General features: G+C 45.0%; 1 protein-coding gene across 1 annotated transcript; it reads right to left on the bottom strand.

Moving 5' to 3' along the window:
* Window positions 1–171: 171 nt before the first annotated feature.
* On the bottom strand, window positions 172–14,846 carry TTC34 (tetratricopeptide repeat domain 34). Its single transcript, XM_065037381.1, has 8 exons — window positions 14,746–14,846; window positions 13,029–14,195; window positions 12,486–12,711; window positions 11,427–11,619; window positions 10,448–10,614; window positions 9,867–10,131; window positions 9,380–9,594; window positions 172–6,445 (listed from the first exon to the last, which is right to left on the bottom strand). The coding sequence occupies exons 2-8, from the start codon at window positions 14,147–14,149 to the stop codon at window positions 5,927–5,929; spliced, it is 2,706 nt and encodes a 901-aa protein (XP_064893453.1). The 5' UTR covers window positions 14,150–14,195; window positions 14,746–14,846; the 3' UTR covers window positions 172–5,926.
* Window positions 14,847–19,426: the final 4,580 nt, after the last annotated feature.

The raw sequence follows: 19,426 nt of genomic DNA, 5'->3' as shown, positions 1-19,426 counted from the left end.
GCGTCTCATTTTCCATACACTTAATTTCAGTACAGTAACGAATATTGTCTTTATATTTTTAATGACAACATTTTAAAATTATATGAACGTGACTTGGGTATATTTTTGAATTATTTTGCTGTATGGTAAGATGAATTACAAACAAAATGAATTTAAGATACTTTACTTGAAATTATTTTCAGCTATGGAGCACGTAACAATTCCTGCTGTTATATCTTACAAGTGACAGATGACAGTTCCAGCCTGGGCTGTTCTATGAGAAATGTTTTGTGGACAGGAGTTGCCCTAAGCATGTGCTGAAGCTGTGTTGAATCAGGTCTCGGATGCCAAACCCACCAGCAGTTGCAGTCAATTAGAAGTTTCCCTGTTGAGAAGTGGTTTGGGCCTTTCAGAATGACACAGTTTATTCTCAGCTGTCAGTTCCGTGGCATTTCCTTCTACAGCTCCACCTGATGTGCGATTATATCGCAGTTCATCAGGCAGGTTTATGAGGAGGCTTAATTGGATTGCATTAGCTGGCATTTAAGCCATCCAAAACAGCTGAGAAAGCAATCAATTAAAACATCCAAACACATCAATGATGTAGACACGGGGCAATTTATGTAGATGGCTAATTACCTGTTTTCTCTGCTAAGTACATTTTATTGCCCAAGAATGGACAAATGATGCATGAGAAGAAAAGAAACTGCTTTGCAAAAATACTGTTGGAAAGGTTGCAAAAGAAAAGCCCACCAAGCCAACAAACCACCAAAAAAGAAAATGGCAAGGTATAAATGGTTCTATTGTTAAAACTCTGAACTAAAAGAACAAATCCTACGCAGTTACCAGGACTGAGGTGCGCCTAATATTGCAAGATTTTAATGTGACTTTTAGAGAGTGTTACCAACGTTTGAATGACTTATAATATGACATCTGAGGTTTCTCAGCAATCAAGATGTTCCATGAGATGGTAATTTGAAGTGGGAAAATACTAATCACCATCGGTGTTCCATTTCACCCACTACTGGTCTGGATGTGGCTCCCCTGTGCCTGCACGTGCCACCCACGCACCCCGCACGGGACACCCAGCAGATCTGCAGACTGACCTGGAGAAGACAGTACGAGTGACGGGCAGAACAAAATAGGAAGGGAATGGAATCATTAACATCCTCCTGTGCTCCAGCTCCCCTCCTACACTCCCCCTCTGGCTTTGCGGCTGCATTTTCTCATTACTGTGATGCAGTTCAGGAATGAGACACACAAACTTATTATCAGAAACTGTTCTTAATTTCCTTTAGAGTCTGTGGGGAGATCCTCATACTGATTTATCCTCTGTAACTCTTGACTTTTTGGAATCATGGAGGGAACACACAAATACAAAACGGATAAGGTTGGGTGGTAAGACAACTGAAGTCGCAGCTAATCTGGCGGTTAAACTCAGCTTTGCATCCCACGCAGAACAAGCACTCAGTGGTTCTCAGGAACAGCAAGCGGGCTCGTCGAGGTCTCAAGTAGGTTTTGGCCATGCATCCTATGTCCAAAATAAGCTTTGGAAAGGAAAGTAATTGAAAATTAAATAGGTGCATGGGTCTTAGATGTGGAGGTTACACATCTGTAGCAAGGTGTACATGAAAAAGTCGTTTCTGGAACCCACAGCAGGAGAAAGAGCTTTGGAGTGCTGTGCCTTCTGAATAATGAGCCGCTTTCCTGAAGGTGCCATTGAGTAACAGCCGGCTGAACCAACAGATTCCAACACAGACCGGTTTACTGCAGAATGACTGAAACAGCCAAGACTCCAAAGGCTGTAATGCCAGTGATAATTTCATGTAACACATTAAATTAATGGTGACAGCGACTCCTTAGAGCCCTGGCAAATTGGAAATTGCTTGATGCAGAAGCAGTACAATGATAACATGGTTAATCTTCTGCAGGGAAATGGTAGTAAAAGAAATGGCTTTTAGATTAGCTGTCATTAAAGTGAAACATCTGCCTCTGCAAGTCAAGTGGAATGTCCTCACTTCTGCACACAGAAACTCATTAAAGTTCCTGGGTTTGCGTGGCTGTGAGCCAGAGCCAAGTTTCCACTAGGATCTAAATCTGGGATGCACAGAGAATGAGCCTGGGAGTCGGGAAGATGACTTCCCAGGCCATATGTCAGCTTCGAAAATGCTTTCGATCAGTTGCTGAAGTTGGCTCATGTGTTTAGATTCTCTTAGTACCCGGGAGCACATAACTAACTGAAATGGGAAAAATAAATAGGAGTGACATGACCTTTATAGGAAATAAAACCTTTCGAGACCACAAAGGTTTGGAGTTCAGCCCCATCTGAACTCTGAGAAAAAGCTTACAGTTGATTATTTAATTCCAAACAATTTGCCATCCTTTCTAAGCTGCTCTTTGGCTGCTGGACTGCAGAGCAGGAGGTCAGGAAACTTTCCTCGTGTAATTGCATTTGTGGTGCAAATATTCTCACATCTGATTTTCCTTTTATAGTCTTGTAAGGAGCGTTGAATACTCCGCAGAGGCAAGACCGGCAGGTAATTGTTTGTGTAGAACATTCTCAATCATGATTTCAAAGTTTCCTTTCATTTCTCATTACCTGGTGACTCTGTGCGACAAGGTGGTCTTTCTGCAATTATTACAGCCTGACCGGTGTGGTACTGAGGTTGCAGAATACTTTAAAGGGACAAAATTCTTGGGGAGCAGAGAAATACTTGGTAGTGTCTGTATATAGCTCAGAGCCGAATAAACTACAGATACTTAATCTCTCCTTGGGATGAATGTAGCTTCAGGCTGGCTTACAAACCAACAGGTATCCAGTTCCACTACTGACATAGGTTATCAGGCCCTGTTCTCTTCTTGATTACATCAGTGCTGAATTCTTCACGGTTATCGAACATTTCCAGCAGCATGCCATAAGAATATGTCCTAAAGCACATTGCACAAGGGACTTTCAAGGAGCAAGTGTTCCAAGAGAGTTCCTTTTCTAAATAACTGACCCATTGGCTGGATGCACAGAATGAGAGATGGGTCTCAGAGCAGTTGGAAATAGCTCCACTATCTTGGTGAATTGCAGCTTAACATTAAAGAAACATACAGAAATGACCACTGCATTTTTTTTTCTATCCAGATTCTTCAATCTGGAAGAAGTGGAAACAATATCCTGTTAGAAAATGGCATGTATGTAACCGAGTAGGTGATTCAGTGGAGTGGTCCCAGACCCTGACATGGGTAGCACAACAGATAAGAATGAGATTTATCAGCCTGGAGGGGAGGGAGATGTTTGCTGATAAATACTGAGAGATTTCTGCTGCATAACTATTTCTGGCAGGGGAGACTGGGCTGAAGGGAAAGCAGCCAGTGCTCGCTCCCCCGGGAGAACGAGCCTGATTGCTGGGATAACTTGTTTAACATAGCAGCAGTCTGGCCAGAGCCCGACTCGAGCGCACTGATCCTATTAAAACATCTTAAATGGTCTTTGTGGCCTCACTAGTGCTGACTGAAGGACCACAATTAGCCTGAGTTATAACCAAAGCCAGTGATGGTCTGTTAGAAACGCTGGGTACTCAGGATGGCTCCTTCCCCGCAATCTGCAGCGGGTTTTGGGTTGGTTTTTTGTTTGGTTTGGATGATCCCGTCTTTTGGCAAAGCGCAGTGTAACCGAGTGAATGTGAACGTGCAGGTACAGGGCGGGTTTGGCCGCGAGCTGGGTGGGCTGGGCAGTACTTGGAATAGATGGGTCAGATGAAATCTTGTCTGCTCCCCAGGACTCCAGGAAACGAGTGTCAGAACGGGATGTGGCAAGTGTGAAATTGTGCTAGGCGTGCATAATGCTGCTAATCAAACCCCTCTCGCTGTGACTAATCACAAAGATCTATTTGATATTCCAAGAAATTAGTTGGAAGAGCAAGCACGCAACGGAGAAATAAGGACCAAATCAGGAGCTTAGCCACAGGCAAAGAATCTTTGATCACAGGGGTTTAGTGGGCACAGAAAGAGGATGGAGAAGATAAAGGACACAAAAATGCTGATGAGAACAGTCAGGATCTGCTGAGAGAAGCAGCTGCTGCTCTAGACCATGAGGAACAGACAGAAAGTTCTGGGCCTTCCTGGGGCTTCAAGAAACAGCAGCTATAGACATCTGAAAACAAATTTCCTTAGCATAACTCTTTGGGCTTTAAGGAAATCTCAGTTCACTAGAAATTACGTAGTAAAATTCAGAAAGGTGGTACTGCTGCTCTCAGCAGAGAGGCTACGAATCCAGTGTGGACTGTTTTCCTCTCTTTTAGTTTAAACCCTGATACTTTCTTCATACAGTTTTTGTACTGCTATTATTCCTTCCTGTCAGCACAGATTAGTGGGAAGAGAACCAGAGTATAGTTACTCCTTTCAGCTTGCAAATGTAGCTAACAGTTGTTTAAGGATATCATTTCATGCTTAGAAAGAAATTATCCTGTAGCGTCTTGATGGCAGTCAGGAGCATGAAGCCCTCACCAGTGTCACCAGGATTAAACTCAGAGTAACTTTTCTTGAATTTGGAAGCAAAGAAGCCCACTCTTACCTGTGCTCTTAGGGAGGGAAACAGGAGCATGCAGAGAAGGAAAAAAGATGCAAGAGTACAGATGGTATCATTGCCTACTGGGCTGATGGCATGGCTGCAGAATGAACTTTCTGGAATGCTGCCTTTCAGAAAACAATGTGACAAGAGAGAAAATGTTCCATTTCCCTTTCATCCTAATCAAAGCAGGAGAGCGGTTCTCAGTATTGCTTTAATCTTTGTTTTCAATAGTAGTTTATATTTTTCCTCACGGTTTTATTATTGCACTCCAAAAACACCGGGAGGAATTCACTTGGAGCAGTCAAAACAAATATACAGTCTGTTGGTTTGGGCCCCACCTCATCGTTTCCTTTTTGCACAGCTGCTTCCAAATTAAGCTATAGGCTCCCTTTGCACAGCAGAAGCACCAAACCACGCAGAAATGGGGTAGATCAGCAGTATCTCTGTGGAGATGCTGATTCGCGGGCTGGCCAGCACGGATGTGGAAGAACAAGCGAGAATCACTGCAGAGCAATCACTTATTGTCCTGGCTGTCACCTTCAGCCTCCTGCCGGCACATTGATCACTCCTCCATTAGCTCATGCTCCTGTGCTGGCTTTTGTGCACAACTGTCCGGGAGCGTGAAAGATGATATTTAGAGGGCTCTTGTAGGATTATCTCCATGGCTCTGCACCGGCAAACTGAGACACGGCGGGCTGGAAATCCAAGGTGAAATCTGGAGTATTGCCACCTGCGTGTCCCAGATAACAGGGTATCGGTCACTAGGTTGGATGTTTCATCTCTGTTGAGTCTCATCCTTCATATTATCAGTGTTCCCTGGGACAGAAAAACAGTTTACTGGGCATGTGTACCACTCTGCTCCCCTACGTTGGTGCCGATCACTGCAGATACACTAGATGGTGACGGGGCAGCTCCTTCCATTCAGGAGTGGGTCATCCGAGTGGTGTAACGCGCGTGGGCCCTTGCAAACACATTACAAATGTTACTTTTGACCGATGTTTTTGACTGGCCCATAAAAAAGGCTACTTAATTGAGTGGTGTGTGTTCAAGCTAATCAAATAAACAGCAAGAAAATCCATGGCTATTATTCATAAACTGCAAGTTGAGTGTTTTCCTTCACTATGACTGGAACCCCTGTGTGAGAGTTAGTTGAGTTCAGCCAAACAAAACACTTTCTTCACAAGGGTGAGTTTACATACATCCATGGTAATTTTAAAGAATGCTGAATATTGCAATTTGCCTTCTTCTGATAGCTCTCTTTTTTGTTTCACTGCCATGTTCAGTGCCATGTCCATTGTGCATTTGTCATGGGCTTCTCAACTTCGCTTATTCTTGCAGCTTCACAAACAAACGAGAAAGCAATCAGACACTGACAAATGTCCAGATGAATTAATGTATGCTACAGCTTGATGCCTCTCGTTTAAGTCTTGTTTTCAGCTTTTTAAGTTCAGTATTTTTATCAATTTTCAGACCATAGTCTGTGATTTTCCAGGCCTCTTCGTAACGCTGCATTTCAAAATTATGTTGTGCAACCTTATGAAATGTTCTGGTTAAAATTTCCCTGCCAGGGCCATTCATGATGCTGCACAACGCTATGGATTGGTCTAACTGCAGTGCCTCGATGTACTGTTTCACCGCGGCTTCCTCCTCAGCCGCCGCCAGCAGCAGGCGGCCCTTTGCGCAGTGGTCCTCCACGCGTGTTTTCAGGCTGTTACAGCCGTGCTTCTGGATCACTTTCTCCATATCTTTTAAAGCTCTGTCATACTTTTTCAGGTGCGTAAGGCACGCAGCTCTCCGTCGGAGATACCTTGGATTATCTTTGCTTGTCAAGGCAGCCAGGGTGTAATAACCAAGGGCCTTCTCATAGTGATGTCCTTTCATCAGCGTATTTCCTTCTTGGGCTGCTACCTGTGGACAGAAAGTTAGTTAACATCAGATACTAAGAGTGAAAAAAAGACTGGCCACAGATAGACACAGGCACTGTTGAAATTGCATCTGGTTGGAGAACATATAATTGGCATACTTTTAGCATGCAGATATAAAAACCTTGGATCAATGGGCACTTGCTGTTACCTCAAGAGTTTCTGAACCCCTTGTCTTTGTTTCTGCACGTTTTGCTGAAACTTTGTCAGAACATTTCTTCTGGAGCTGTTGCCATTCCTTAAGCGATGATACGTGAACCGAAAACTGAAATTGCTTGTGAAACCAGATTCCTGCCATGGTCTGTTCTAACAGGAGATTATATGGAAACTGTCTCTTCTGTCAATAGATGGTCAGCCCCACAAATACCTGCGTGTGCTAACAAGGTTGGTGTCTACTGAAGTTTACCCAAGCTATAGGAAAAGGTGGCCAACTGATGGCTTTGCTAACCATTAATCTCAAGTGCAAGTGAACGATCTGCTCTTATCTGCAGGGAAAAACAACATGAAAATAGAGAAGGCAGAAAGAGCCACATAATGTTTAGGTTCATAAAGGTCAATAAGGAAAACTCCATTAGAACTATTTGCCTCAAATGGATTTCTCATTATTTCCCCTTATTGGTAATAAACAAAGCTTTTAACATGCTGCAGCAGAGTGAATATCTAAGTTATAAACAAGGCTGCCACCAGCAGCTTCGTCGTACAGAAGGCTGAGCCGAACAAGCTGAGGCTCCAAGCACAGCATAAGCGTTTTCCTTGGTCTTCTTCCGTGGGACGCAGTTTGGAACGAGTCTCTCCCTCGCTACCCGCAGACCCTACTTGGGGCCCACGTGCCGGGAAGGGATGTGCAATGGCAACTTCTGCCTCGGGCCGTATAGCGTGCGTGTAACCTTTGACGTAAGGCAACTCCAGGGTTGAAGCTGCACCCGTGGCAAGCAAACTCCCTTCCGCTGACCTTTCGCAGTTTAATAAATCTTTCAGATTTCTGTTCCCATGTGGCTCTCCCACTTGTTTACAAATTTTGTAGCATGGAACCCCTTAGACTATAAATAATGGCAGAATTTTATTGCTTTGTTTTTCATGAAAAAAGTCAGTACATCAAGGAGCTCTCCTTCCTCCACCCTTTCCTATTCAGCTTATGCAGAATTATTTTTAGCTTTCCAGCCTAGACTCCAGGATAATGATGACACATGTTGATGATGCCTGTAATCTGCTGTGCGTGGAGTGCTGAGACCAAGGACCAGCATAAACCACCAAACTCTTCTTTGCTTCATTCTCCTTTTTTGTGACATGGGGAGGCAGCAGCAGTAACACCCTCCCTGGGGTGCAGTCAGGAGCCATGGCCAAGTTAAGCCATTATTGGGTTTTTTGGAACTAATTTTGTCTCCAGGCTTTTTAATTTTCACTGACATCTTCCTTGCACACACAAACTGAAATAACCTTGCAAGCAAAAGGAAACGCTACTGGAAAATCCTCTGAGACACCAGGCAGGTGAATTAACCAACTCCTACCCCAGCAAAATATACTTAACCCCTTGCAACAAAATACACATAAAAACCATCTGTGATTCCAGGCTTAATAGTGATAAAAGTAATTACACCCAGTAAGTCTTTGAAGATAAGACAATATGGAAAAACTCCCAGGTCCAAAATGTTTACTCAGCTGAACAAAAGCACAAGGTTAAAGATCAAAACCAAAATTACTCTATTTTACTTCCACCACTGGTATTGAGTCCCAGGGAAATTCAGCTCTAAAACATCTCCATTTATAGCCACCTCCTTAGGGCCTCCATAGACACATTCTTGATGGTACCTTTACCAGCTTTATATAGTAAGAGATTACAAATTGGCTGTAAAATCTTCAAACTCTTTCCCATAAGAGTGAACTTTTTACATTATTCAGAAGAGAGGGGCTCTTTTCTCTGTAATGGGGTATATCTAGGGAGTGGTAAATTAATACTTGTTTACTTATATCCTCCTGCTGTTTTGCTAAAATACATACAAAGTGCTCCTCTCAAGATGCATTAAGTATATCAGCATGTTATTTGTTTTAGAACCTGGGAAAATGCATAACAATATAGCTTCTCACCAGGGTGCACATAATCCACAAATTGAATAAAAGGAAGCAAACTGATTCTCAGAACACGGAGCTTCTGGGTAATCAGAACTGCAGATGCCTGAGTGAATGTTAAAACTCCTCACTACCAATCTGACCTTGTCCTGGCTTATTATCAGAGATGCTTTCTCAGAGCTGGATGCACTTTGGGGGAGAAAACTGAAAAACATACAGAAAAATACATACTTGGGTGGACTAGAGTGATGTGTCATCTTTGTGGCAAATAGTTTTAGCTAAGAAAACCAATGCCAACCTCAAAGGCTAGTAATTTTATAAAAATATGAATATACTTAAATTTCTAAATGTTACACAAATGAGCAAAAAGGATTGAAGCATTTAATGTGACGGAATCAGAACCTTCAGCTTCATTTCATCAAGAAAATGAACTAAACATGAATTCCCCCTCCCCAGCAGCCAGCCCTGAGCCCCACGGAACTCCTACAGAGCACAATACCAGCAATGATCTTGGGCAATCTCCAGCTGCTGCTTCTCGCATCCCCTGCATTTTGGCGCTGGGATTAAACACGTCTCATGCAAGGGGGACCAACAAGAAATTCCCCCAGGTGGTAAGGAGTGGTAACAATGAATGATGAGAGACTGAATCGAGGTCACTGCAACGAAAGAAGTTTGGATTCAACTCCCTCATCTGGCTGGAGGAAGAAGCCAATTTGTTCCTGGTTCGTGTGATAAACGGTGTTCCCACACACTTCTGTTCGAGACATGGCAGGGAAAGTCTCTGCAGCCTAATTTTGCTTCCCATTTCTTTCCCCACTGACTCCACAAATGCATCATCAAAAGAAGATGGTACCTGAGAGAGATGCTGCTGTTGTTTGGCGTCTATGAAGTTCAGGAGAAAGCCCAGCTCCCTTTCGTCTTTCTTAGCTAGGATGCTGAAGGAGTGAGCTGCCACCGGCACGTTCCTCTTCCTCAGCTGCAGCACGGCCAGTCTTGCACGAGCCAAGTCGTCAGCAGGAGGGTGGCCAAATGCCTCTCGAAGGTGAGCAAGGGCCTCTTCATACCTTCCTGTTGGTTAACACCAGTACAAGCTATACATATATATATATATATATAAAACTTATTCCACATGGAGAAAGACATCAAGAAAACTTACTAAAGCAGAATTTAGGTAGCCTGTCTGCATTTAAGAGTATGAATTACTTCATAACCTTTCCCAAAACATCTGCAAACTTCTCTTGAAAGTACTATACGATAATACACTTGGCATTTAACATTCACTTTTAATGCACTGCTCATTCACTTAATCTGCTGAGCTACGTAAAAGAACGGGAACTTACCACTTGCAATCAAAACATCTGTGTAGAAGATGTGATATTGTGAATCCTTGCAAATTTTAATGAGTGCTTTTGCAATCATGAGAAGGTCTCTGAGGGTTTCTCTTGAAAGGTCTTTAGTAGCAACAAGCTCAGTTAACATGGTCCTGCCATGCTGAAGAAGCCATTGAGTGATCAGCCCTTGGGCTTCACGCTTCAAAGACAGGATTGCTGGGATCACTACTCCTGCCTCCGCCTTCAGTGCCGAGATCAAATCTTGCACTGCCTCCTATGTAAAAACAAGACCAAAAAATGAAACGGTAGTGATAACTGTGTACTGCTAATTTGTTCTGTCAGTGCATGGTAGTGACAGGGAATAAGATCTATGACTAAGGTTCGGTCTTCCTTTCTCTAGACTTGGGAAAGCAAATCAGTCACGTCAAGTGGACCACTTATACATCCAGCCAAAACGAGAGCTTTTGCTGACCAAATTCTGTGAGAAACTTTGGATTTCAGTGAGTCCATCACAAAGCCTGTGGTACCTTACACTAATATTGCTCGATACTCTCAGAAAAATCACCTGCAAATGAATATAGTGATAATACCTTCTGCTGCTTGAGAGCAAGGTAAATGAATCCTCGGCCACTCAGAGCTTGCACGTTCCTCGGGTCTTCCTTCAGGATGGCATTAAAATCAAAAATAGCAGTTTTCTTCTGACCGAGGCGCCCATAACATCCAGCCCTGATGAGAAGGCAATCTTCAGCATAACCACCTGCAGGAGAGAAACACAGCCATGCTCACTGGCAAGGCCTCCAGTCTGCTGCTCTAACCTGGGCTGCTTTCTAATAAGTGTTTCCAAAATCAACACACATATAGCTGACAATGAAAATCATGGTCCATTCATTCACTGCTTGCAGCACATGTATTTTTCTGCCATCCACATGCCCCTTCCTTTGAAGGCAATTTTGATAAGGATTAAGTTTGCCCAGGGTTGCAATCAATAACTGTGGCATCCCAATACTGGATGATAAATCATCAGTGCCACTGTAAAATATTTTTGATAGGAAGGTCAGCAAAAGCAGCGTCTGGCGCAGCTGCTGGCAGAGACCAGCCAGCAGACAGGCTTCTAGCAATTCTTTTACAGTAATGAGGCTTTTTCTCCCTTCTGATATGCTCCAAAACTTCTGTATCAAAGGTTGTTATTGCTCTGGAGCACTATCCATTGGCTCCTCTAAAGACAATATCTACTTCTCAACAAGCATCTGTTCTAGCAGGTGGGGAGTTGATAAGCTGGATGCATGGTTTGTGAAATGGAACTATCTCAAAGCAATTAACAGGGTTTCTTCCATTTTCATAAACAAATCTCAATGCTGCTGTCATAATATTTTCTCAGAATGAAAGGCAAATTTCCATACAAACATGGTTTTACTTGGAACATGCCAGAAGCATTTCCATGTAGCTCTCATGTCTTTCTAGATCAACTTCATTTTTGGGGGGAAACATTTCCAAAAATAATTGTCCAACCTAGCAGCTGGAGAACAGGGTCTGAAGGTAAACCTGCTGTCAGTATCTTGATGAGCTTACCTGCAGCAATGATGGCAAAGGAGAGGTAGGCAATGGCCTCTTTGATGTCAGCATCCCCCTGTTTGCTCTTCAGGATGGTCAGCGCTCTGAAATGGCAGTGAGTCTGCATCAGCTTCCGGTCTTCATCCTTGAAAATGTCCATGATTGGCAGGAGGCAGGAGGTATCTCCCATTCTGATCACTTTCTTCAGCAGCTTAGCAATGTGACAGAAAAAGGCAGAGAGAAAGATTGGCATGAAAAGATAAATTAAGTCATGTTAAAGCTGGAAATACTGCTGTCTGGTGAGACAAGCAGGATTTCAGCCAGTGCTTCCCCACTGCCTCCTCCTGGAGAAGAATCTTGCCTGACCTACCAGTATCTTTGCCTCCATTCACTAGAGTGAGAATCACCAAGCGCTATTTTACCACATTTCCTAAGGAAAAGAATGAAAAGGTGTTTCCTTCAGCAGAGCAAATGTGCTCAGCGGGTACCCAACATTCAAACCTGAGCCAGAGAAGCCAGGACAAGAACCAAGTTATCTTGATGCACCAAACGCATTCACTACGCTTCTTAGTTTCCCTACTTTTATTAATAGATAACAGTGTCTGGGTGCTGACAGGCATGTGGGCCAAAAACACTTTGAAGAGAGTTTTTCAGTGACACATATGCTCCATCTAGAACTTGTAGCAGAAGCTGCAGATAGGAATCCAGTTTCCAAGGGCAACATATGGACTCTCATAAAGTCCTGCCATTCATTAATAGCCTTCCCAAAGGCAGCAAATTATACAAAACTTGATTTTTTCATAGGGAGTAGTGAAGTGGTGACAATAGAAGCTCTCTTTTTAGGACTTGAAGAGTTTCTATGAGATTTTTTAAAATGCAATAGTTCCCTCTGATGGCAGAACCTGGTAATTCAGGTTTGTAATCCCTGGTAGGAGAATCAACATGTTGGAGTCGCTTTCATAGTTTCAAGCACAAGTCATTAGTCACTACAGAAAGCAAGCTGCAGACTGGTAGTTGAGCTTCTGCCTTTGGTTGTTCCTCACCCCTCATCCTCTGTGCCAGCCAAGTGCTCCTTACCTGGTTTCCATCGTAGATGAAACCTTTCTTCAGTTGCAGCAGTGCGAGTCTAGCCAGGACGGGAGAGCTCTGGGGGGTTCTGGAGAGTGCCAGTGAGAGGAGCTTGTGAGCTGCTTCTACACAGCCCATCTGGTAAAGGGCATCAGCACAAAGGAGCCCTGATGCTTCATCAGAGGCGTCCAGCTCCACCAAGAGAGAAGCCAGCTGGTAAATCCCAGGGGCGTCTCTGCAGGGAAAAAAAATAAAGAAAAAGGAATCTTAGGCCAGTTGGTATATCACGGATTAACTTCCATAGAAAGATAGAGTTGATTTGGCTACATGGATCTTATCGCATTCTGACATGCCAGCAAAACACTATTTTGCTGGAATAAACACACCTATGCAGTTTTGTTTAAATCTGTTACGTTAATCAGAAGCTTTATAGGGTCTATATCTTACTCTCAGTTATATAAAGCAAGTACCCCCTCTACTACTCAAACTGCTCTCGTTCTCTTAGGAATCTGTTTCTTTTTCTGCCCACGGGCTGAACTGCCACTCAGGTACCTCTTCTTCTGGAGCATCTTCTGTCCTTCTTCTTGGAGAACTTTCAGCAGCAGTCCTCTTTGGTTCCAAGGCACATAGGACTTGATTGTGAAGATAGTTTCTTCCAGCTTTAACTGGCAAGCTGTGATATAATCGAGGGTTGCCAAGTAATGGTTGCCACCAGAAATCCGGATAAGTCCACGCCCACACAAGGCTTTAATACAGCTGTTAGGATGTGGGGAATCGTGCTCAATGACCTTTTGAAAGTCCTGCAGGGCTTGCTGATGGTCATGAGCGTGGAGGGAGCAGAACCCTCGCAATGCTAAGAGGGTGTTGTAGTAAGTTTTCTCCTCTGCTGCCAAGAGGTGGTCACAGATATCCAGGGCAGCTCTGATGTGCCCACGCAGGAGGTGGCAGTCTGCTAGCCGAACACTGAGCTCACGTTTGGAGCCTGGGGAGATCTGAAGGAGAAACTGGACTGTCTGGATGACAGAAGCAAGCAGTTCAGTACCATGATTGCCTCTGAGTTCAGTCCGAGCACGCACGGCCTCCCTGTATGCTGCAAACTTTGCCTCCAGGACAGTTCTAGCCTGCTCTTCTATCCTCTCAGTGTCATGTGCTGAGAAACGCTCTTCAAAGTGTTTCATTGCCTGGGCCGGAGCTGCTGCAAAGGCTTCTGCTAAATCCTGTATCGTTTCCTGCATCCGTCCGCCCAAGCAAAAATACGCAGCAGCTCGTTCCAAGAGCGGACCCACAGCTTTCTCATCTCCGAGATGAGTATCAGCCGAGAATTCCTTGAGGGCCTTGCTACAAGGGGTCTCCAGTTTACATTCTGAGGACACCACACTGTTGGGACTTAGGGTGGAAAGAAAGGCAGCAGCTATTCCCACACTGAGGGAGATAACGGCCAGGTTCTCGCTCTGAATCTTGGGAATCTGATTCTTGCCTTGGCACCACATCTCCAGGGTGGCTGTGACTTTCTCCCAGAGCTCTTTGTGCAAGGAGTTCACTTTCTGTGTGGCTGTGGCAGCACTGCAGCTGAAGGCAGCCATGTAGAAAGCAGTGGCTGTAGGTAACTCCTCCTGGGCGAGATGGTGGTCTCCTTCCCTGCAGAGCAGTGCAGCAAGCTCCTGAGGTGACATTTTCTGCACTCGATCTTCACCAAGCAGTGTGCAATGCAGCTAGTGCCTACAAAACAGAAAATCAGCAACGTCAGGGGCTGTGGAGCACAGGTTTTTTGCTTGGGGGGGCAGTTTTCCAATTGACAGACACAAGCAAGCCTAGGGCCTGTGAAAAGCCAGCGTTTTGTCACTGACAGGCTGAGCAAAGTCATGAGAAGAAACCTTACAGAGGTTCTTAGTCCTGGAAAGCAGCCACAGGACCTGGTCAGTGCTCCCCGTCCAGGACATGGGGCTGGGCAGCCTACGGGCTTTGTCCTCCCTGGCTGCGATGTCACTTGGATAAATTTTTAATCGTCAGACAGCACATTAATGCTGGTGGTGGACAAGGAGAAGACAGAATAGCACCTTGATACTTTGCCCATTCCTTGCCTTTCCTCCTTTGCCTTGGATCAGCAGGAAAGGGAGAAGAAAATTTGCACCTTCTCCGTGTTTCTACCCCCGGAATCGGTGGGAAAGACGAGGTTTAGCGCAAAGCCCAGAGCCCCACACCCCTGCGGCCTCCCCGCCGCGCTATGGGCCCTGGGGAGCGCGGGGGTCCCGCGGAGGAACACAAATACCTGAGCGCGGCGGCGGGAAAGCGGCCGGGCCGACCTGAGGCACCGGGGCTGCGGGGGCGGCAGCGCGGCCTGCGCCTGCCGGGGGCTGCTGAGGCGAGGCGAGGCGGGAGGAGGCGAGCTGAGGTGAGACGAGACGAGACGAGGCGAGGCAGCCGGGGACGGGACGGATTGCTGGGTCGGGCAGCCGGTTGCCTGGAGACCGCAAACACTGCCCGGCTTCGCGGCCGGGGAGCGGGGCCTGGAGGAGAGCGGGCCCGCCCGGCCCCTCAGCGCGTGGTCGTGCTCCGGAGGGGCCGCGCCCGGGCCCCGCGGCCCCCGCGCCGGTGCGAGGCTTCGCGGTTCGGCTGGGCGGCTCCGCGGGTGCTCGGGCTGTCCTTCCCTCCTTCCCTGGTCCTGTCCTTCCCTCCTTCCCTGGTCCTGTCTTTCCCTCCTTCCCTGGTCCTGTCTTTCCCTCCTTCCCTGGTCCTGTCTTTCCCTCCTGCCCTGGTCCTGTCCTTCCCTCCTGCCCTCGTCCAGCTGCCGGCGCCGCGCAGGACACCGTTACCTCAGGAAAAGTAAACCCGGCCCCGTGACCCTCGGTCGGACGAGATAAAGTGAATTAGTTACCCAAAGCAGCGAACTCTGTGCTGCAGCTTACGTTTGAAACTTGTTTTTTAATAGTAAACAATGTTTTTGGTGGTAAATCAGTTGTGGTTTTAGGAGTGTTTAGGCCGATGATGTTCCTTTAAGCCAGGGCCGTTTCTGAACTCCAGCTCTTTATCCGTGTTCTTTGACATTCAAAAAAGAAAACCTTCTATGGTTAATAGAGATTTTTTGACATTTTATTAAGAGTTTGCCCATTACTTTGATTTGATTACTCTCACTTTAATTACCCTAATTAGCCATCGAGATATAATTTAGCATTGCTGTCACATTAGGCCACAGGTGATATTACCAAGAAGGACCTGAGGGCATAAAAAGAAACAGTTCTGAAATAGAAATCCCATTACAAGGAGCTGGGCCGCTCCAATGCCTCTGCCTGTTTGCTCCTCCACTGAGGATCGAGCGCAGCTTGTGGGAATAGAAGCCAGACCTGTGCCTCCAATGGATTGCGGCCCAGGCTGCAAAAATCATTACCCATAATTTGACTTCGCTGCATGACTGAGTGGTGTGGAACTTGCTTCCAGCCACGTTTTGCCTTGTAGATACGAAGAGAACGTGGAGGATGCCGGTATTTTCCATTTGTCATTTCTAACATAGAGTCCTGGTTCAGATAGGAATCCAGTGCATATGTGGATGGTTTAAGGGGTGTTGTAACAATCTATATGAACAAGAAAAGTAGCAGCAACGTGAAGAAATTATTTTGTTGACTTAAGTCAACAGGTGGTGTAAATACATCCAATTTTAAGTTGTGTGTCAAACTTAAGCTTAGATTAATTTAGGTTCCTAGCTTGGGTCCTTAAGAAAGCAGAGGATCGGCATCTACAAGAGCTCAGTGCTGATGGCAGAGTGTGTTTGTGGTGGAAAGGACTGCGGCCTGGTGTCGTACCCGAGGTGTATGAGTAGAGCCTGGTGTGAAGACCTGTTGTAAGTGGGGGAACCAGCAACATAACTTGGAGGTCCAGGCTCCCCACATTTTTCTCAGGCCAGCAGACAATTTGCTGTTTGCCCCATGGGGCAGATATGGCAAGCCTTGATTCTAACAAAAACACAGAGAGGGGGGGAAAAGGTGTGGAGATGTTTATTTAAGCATTAAATATTAAGCATGCTACACGCTAATTAAATATTAAGTATCCTACAGTAGCTCCGCATGATGTCTCTGACTCCTGATAAATTTTTAAAGGGAGGTGGGTTGGGAGGGAGTAAACAGGACAAGTGGAGGGCTTTGCAAAGCAGGAGATGCTCGAACACCTGACTGCAATAACCCTTTTCAAAGAGACATGGCTGCGAAACCTTGCACTTATTTCTTTTAACAGCTCTCAGTGCCTGCAACACGTGTAAGAAGTCCCTCCCTTCAGGGCTTTTAAATGCTGGGTGTAGTTAGGATTGAGAGTCAGAAACCATTAATACACACACTTGCTACAGAAAATTTGGCTTTAAAAAGTAGAGAAAGAACTTTTCTTTGATAGAAAGGGGTATAATGGATGGGGCATTAGTAACTTGAAAATATCTTTGATTGATTTGACTAACACGCTTCACTCTGAGCTGTACCTGTGTTGGAGAGCAGACACCAAATTCTGCTCTCCTTCAGGCTGGTGTAACACGCAGGCTGGGGAGCGAAGGCAGTTTGTGTTAAATTATACAGGCTGGGTGACTGAATGCCCGCAATGCTGAAGTCAGGAAGCTCTGGTGATGTACTAAGCTGCTAAGCCACGCGGTGAAATTTCATCCCTCGGCGTATTTAGTCCCACAGGTGCAGTCTGCCGGGAGGGTTAGACTGCCGGTGACTCTGCTCTCAAGCTGAGTTGGGATATTCTTGTCTGGTGAAGGAATCTGCACCCCGGTACTGTGTCCCCATGAGCACAGCTGCGCCTGTTCCTTTGGGTTAGAACAGCAGATTTCCAATGGAGACGTCTAATCTTTGTTATTGACAGATCTACTTCCTAACATTGTCTGGTAGGAAAGTGTACACAAAATGTTTCTTTTCAGAATGTTCAGGTTCTCAGCCAGCCTTTTCTGTGCTGTTCTGTGTACAATGTGACAGACTGCTGCTTGGTCAAACCTTTCTGCACCTCAGATAATCACAGAGCTATAACACGTCCTAGGGAAACGATAAGGTGATTAAATCGGTGTTTGAAACAAGCTCTGAAACATGTGGGTGAAAGGTGGGATAGGTCAGAGAAGTTTTAGCCTTGTAATTTTGTAGTCTGACCCCATTACTCTGGATCTGGTTGAGTATAATAAAATTTACACCTTTGCTTAAGCTTCTTGGTAAGTCCTCGAGGAAGTGACTACCTTAACTTTTCACTTGGCTTTGCTGGGCTTAAATATAAATGTATTAACACGTCAAACGTCTTAGCGCTCCCTGAATGCATAAAGGTATATGGTCACAGAAATCCTAAATGATCTCTTTTTATTGGACTGTTTTCGTCTATGTTCATCCCAACAGAATGATCAGGCAAGGATAGTCCCTGGTATGAACTGATGGGCTGGGTCTCAGAAGGGATCTCCCAGCACTGCTGTAGTATGAAGAATAACAAACTGTGAGGTACGAGAAAAGGAGGGTGTTACAACATCTCGGTAGATCTGCTGCCAGCCCAAATTAAACACAGTGTTAACCAGCCCACTTCATTCTTCCTCTCTGAATATTGAAACTTACGGCTTTTATCTCCTCTCATCGCTTCCCTACTTAACAACATTTTCTTATCTCTGCTTGTCAAGGGATAACTTATTCAGTTACACGAAGTTTCCAACTCGTGTTGGTTTGAACTAAGTTTATCAACCAGCCATGGAAACATTAATCACCCAGAAAAATAGCACACAGTGAAATGACTTTTCAAAATGTCGTTGGTATAATTATCATCTTGGCCATTACATTAAATGCCACCATTTATAACTGTTATGTTTAAGTATGCAAACAGTAATTAACTTGGTAATGAACTGAGGACCCCTGTGCCTCTCTTCCCTTAGCTAATTTGCATGTTAATTATCATTAGCAACCAGGGAAACAAGTTATAAACAGCTTAATTAGCAGCTTAATCATTTTTACAAGAAAACGTGCTGCACTTTGATACACGAGCAAGAGTTAGATTAATGAAGTCAGATGAGCCCGTTTGTCGGTGCTGTTCTTGCCGCAGCGCCGTGCTGGGGCAGTGGGGATCACGGGCCGCGCACACGCGTGTGCACACTCGTGTTTCAGGTGCCCGTGCTGTGTTTTACGAGCAGGTGTTGTTTCTGCAGGAGGCTCTGTCGGCGTTTCGAGAGAAACGGCCCTTCTGTGGCTGGTGCCAAATAGTCACATTAAACAGACACCAGGAAAGCCAAAACATGAGCGTGATCCACCAGAGTGCCATGAGGCGAGTTTGGATACCAGTCCTCCTTTAGTCCTGTTGTTTCTAGGCCCTCTTTGCTGTGATTTGATTCTGAAGTTTATAAGAAAGAAAAATGTGGTTTTTCTCTTTTTTTTTTTTTTTTTGTTCTTTCCTTTTTGGCAGAAAGTTTCTCATGATTTAATGGAAAATTTAGGTACTATTTATTTTTTTTTCAAGTTATCATATTTCCATTCCCCAGTATACATTACAATAAACAATAGCTAGCTCACATGCATTTTTAAAGGTGGTGGGCTTTTTATTTTTAAGACTTTTTTCATTTCATTCAGAAGTTAAATGGAGAGCTGGAATCAGATCTTATTACCACAAAGGACATAATGATTAAAGGAAGGAAAATCTGGATAGGAAGGCGCGATGCTGCCTGTGGTTTCTCGCTGGTGTTGCCCGGTATGTCTGCTGGCGGCAGGTTGGGTTTCTGTGCGCGTACTGGGATCCTCGCGGGGTGAGCCGTCCAGCTCAGGCGCACCCTGCGCTTGTACAATGGAGGAAATGTCAGTCTGAGAATTATTCCACGTTAGTTTGCCAAGTGCACTTCTCCTTTGTTCAAGAATTGATCATTTGATGAAAGGCAATAGGAATTTTGTCATAACATGAGAACACATTGTCCAGGGAGGTTGCGGAATGTCTGTCACCAGAGGTTTGAGGAATGGGTT

Source organism: Columba livia, chromosome 21, assembly GCF_036013475.1.
Source record: "Columba livia isolate bColLiv1 breed racing homer chromosome 21, bColLiv1.pat.W.v2, whole genome shotgun sequence".
Classification (NCBI taxonomy): domain Eukaryota; kingdom Metazoa; phylum Chordata; class Aves; order Columbiformes; family Columbidae; genus Columba; species Columba livia.
Note: the sequence above shows the minus strand (reverse complement) of the source record. Positions and strands in the feature narration are given on the sequence as shown.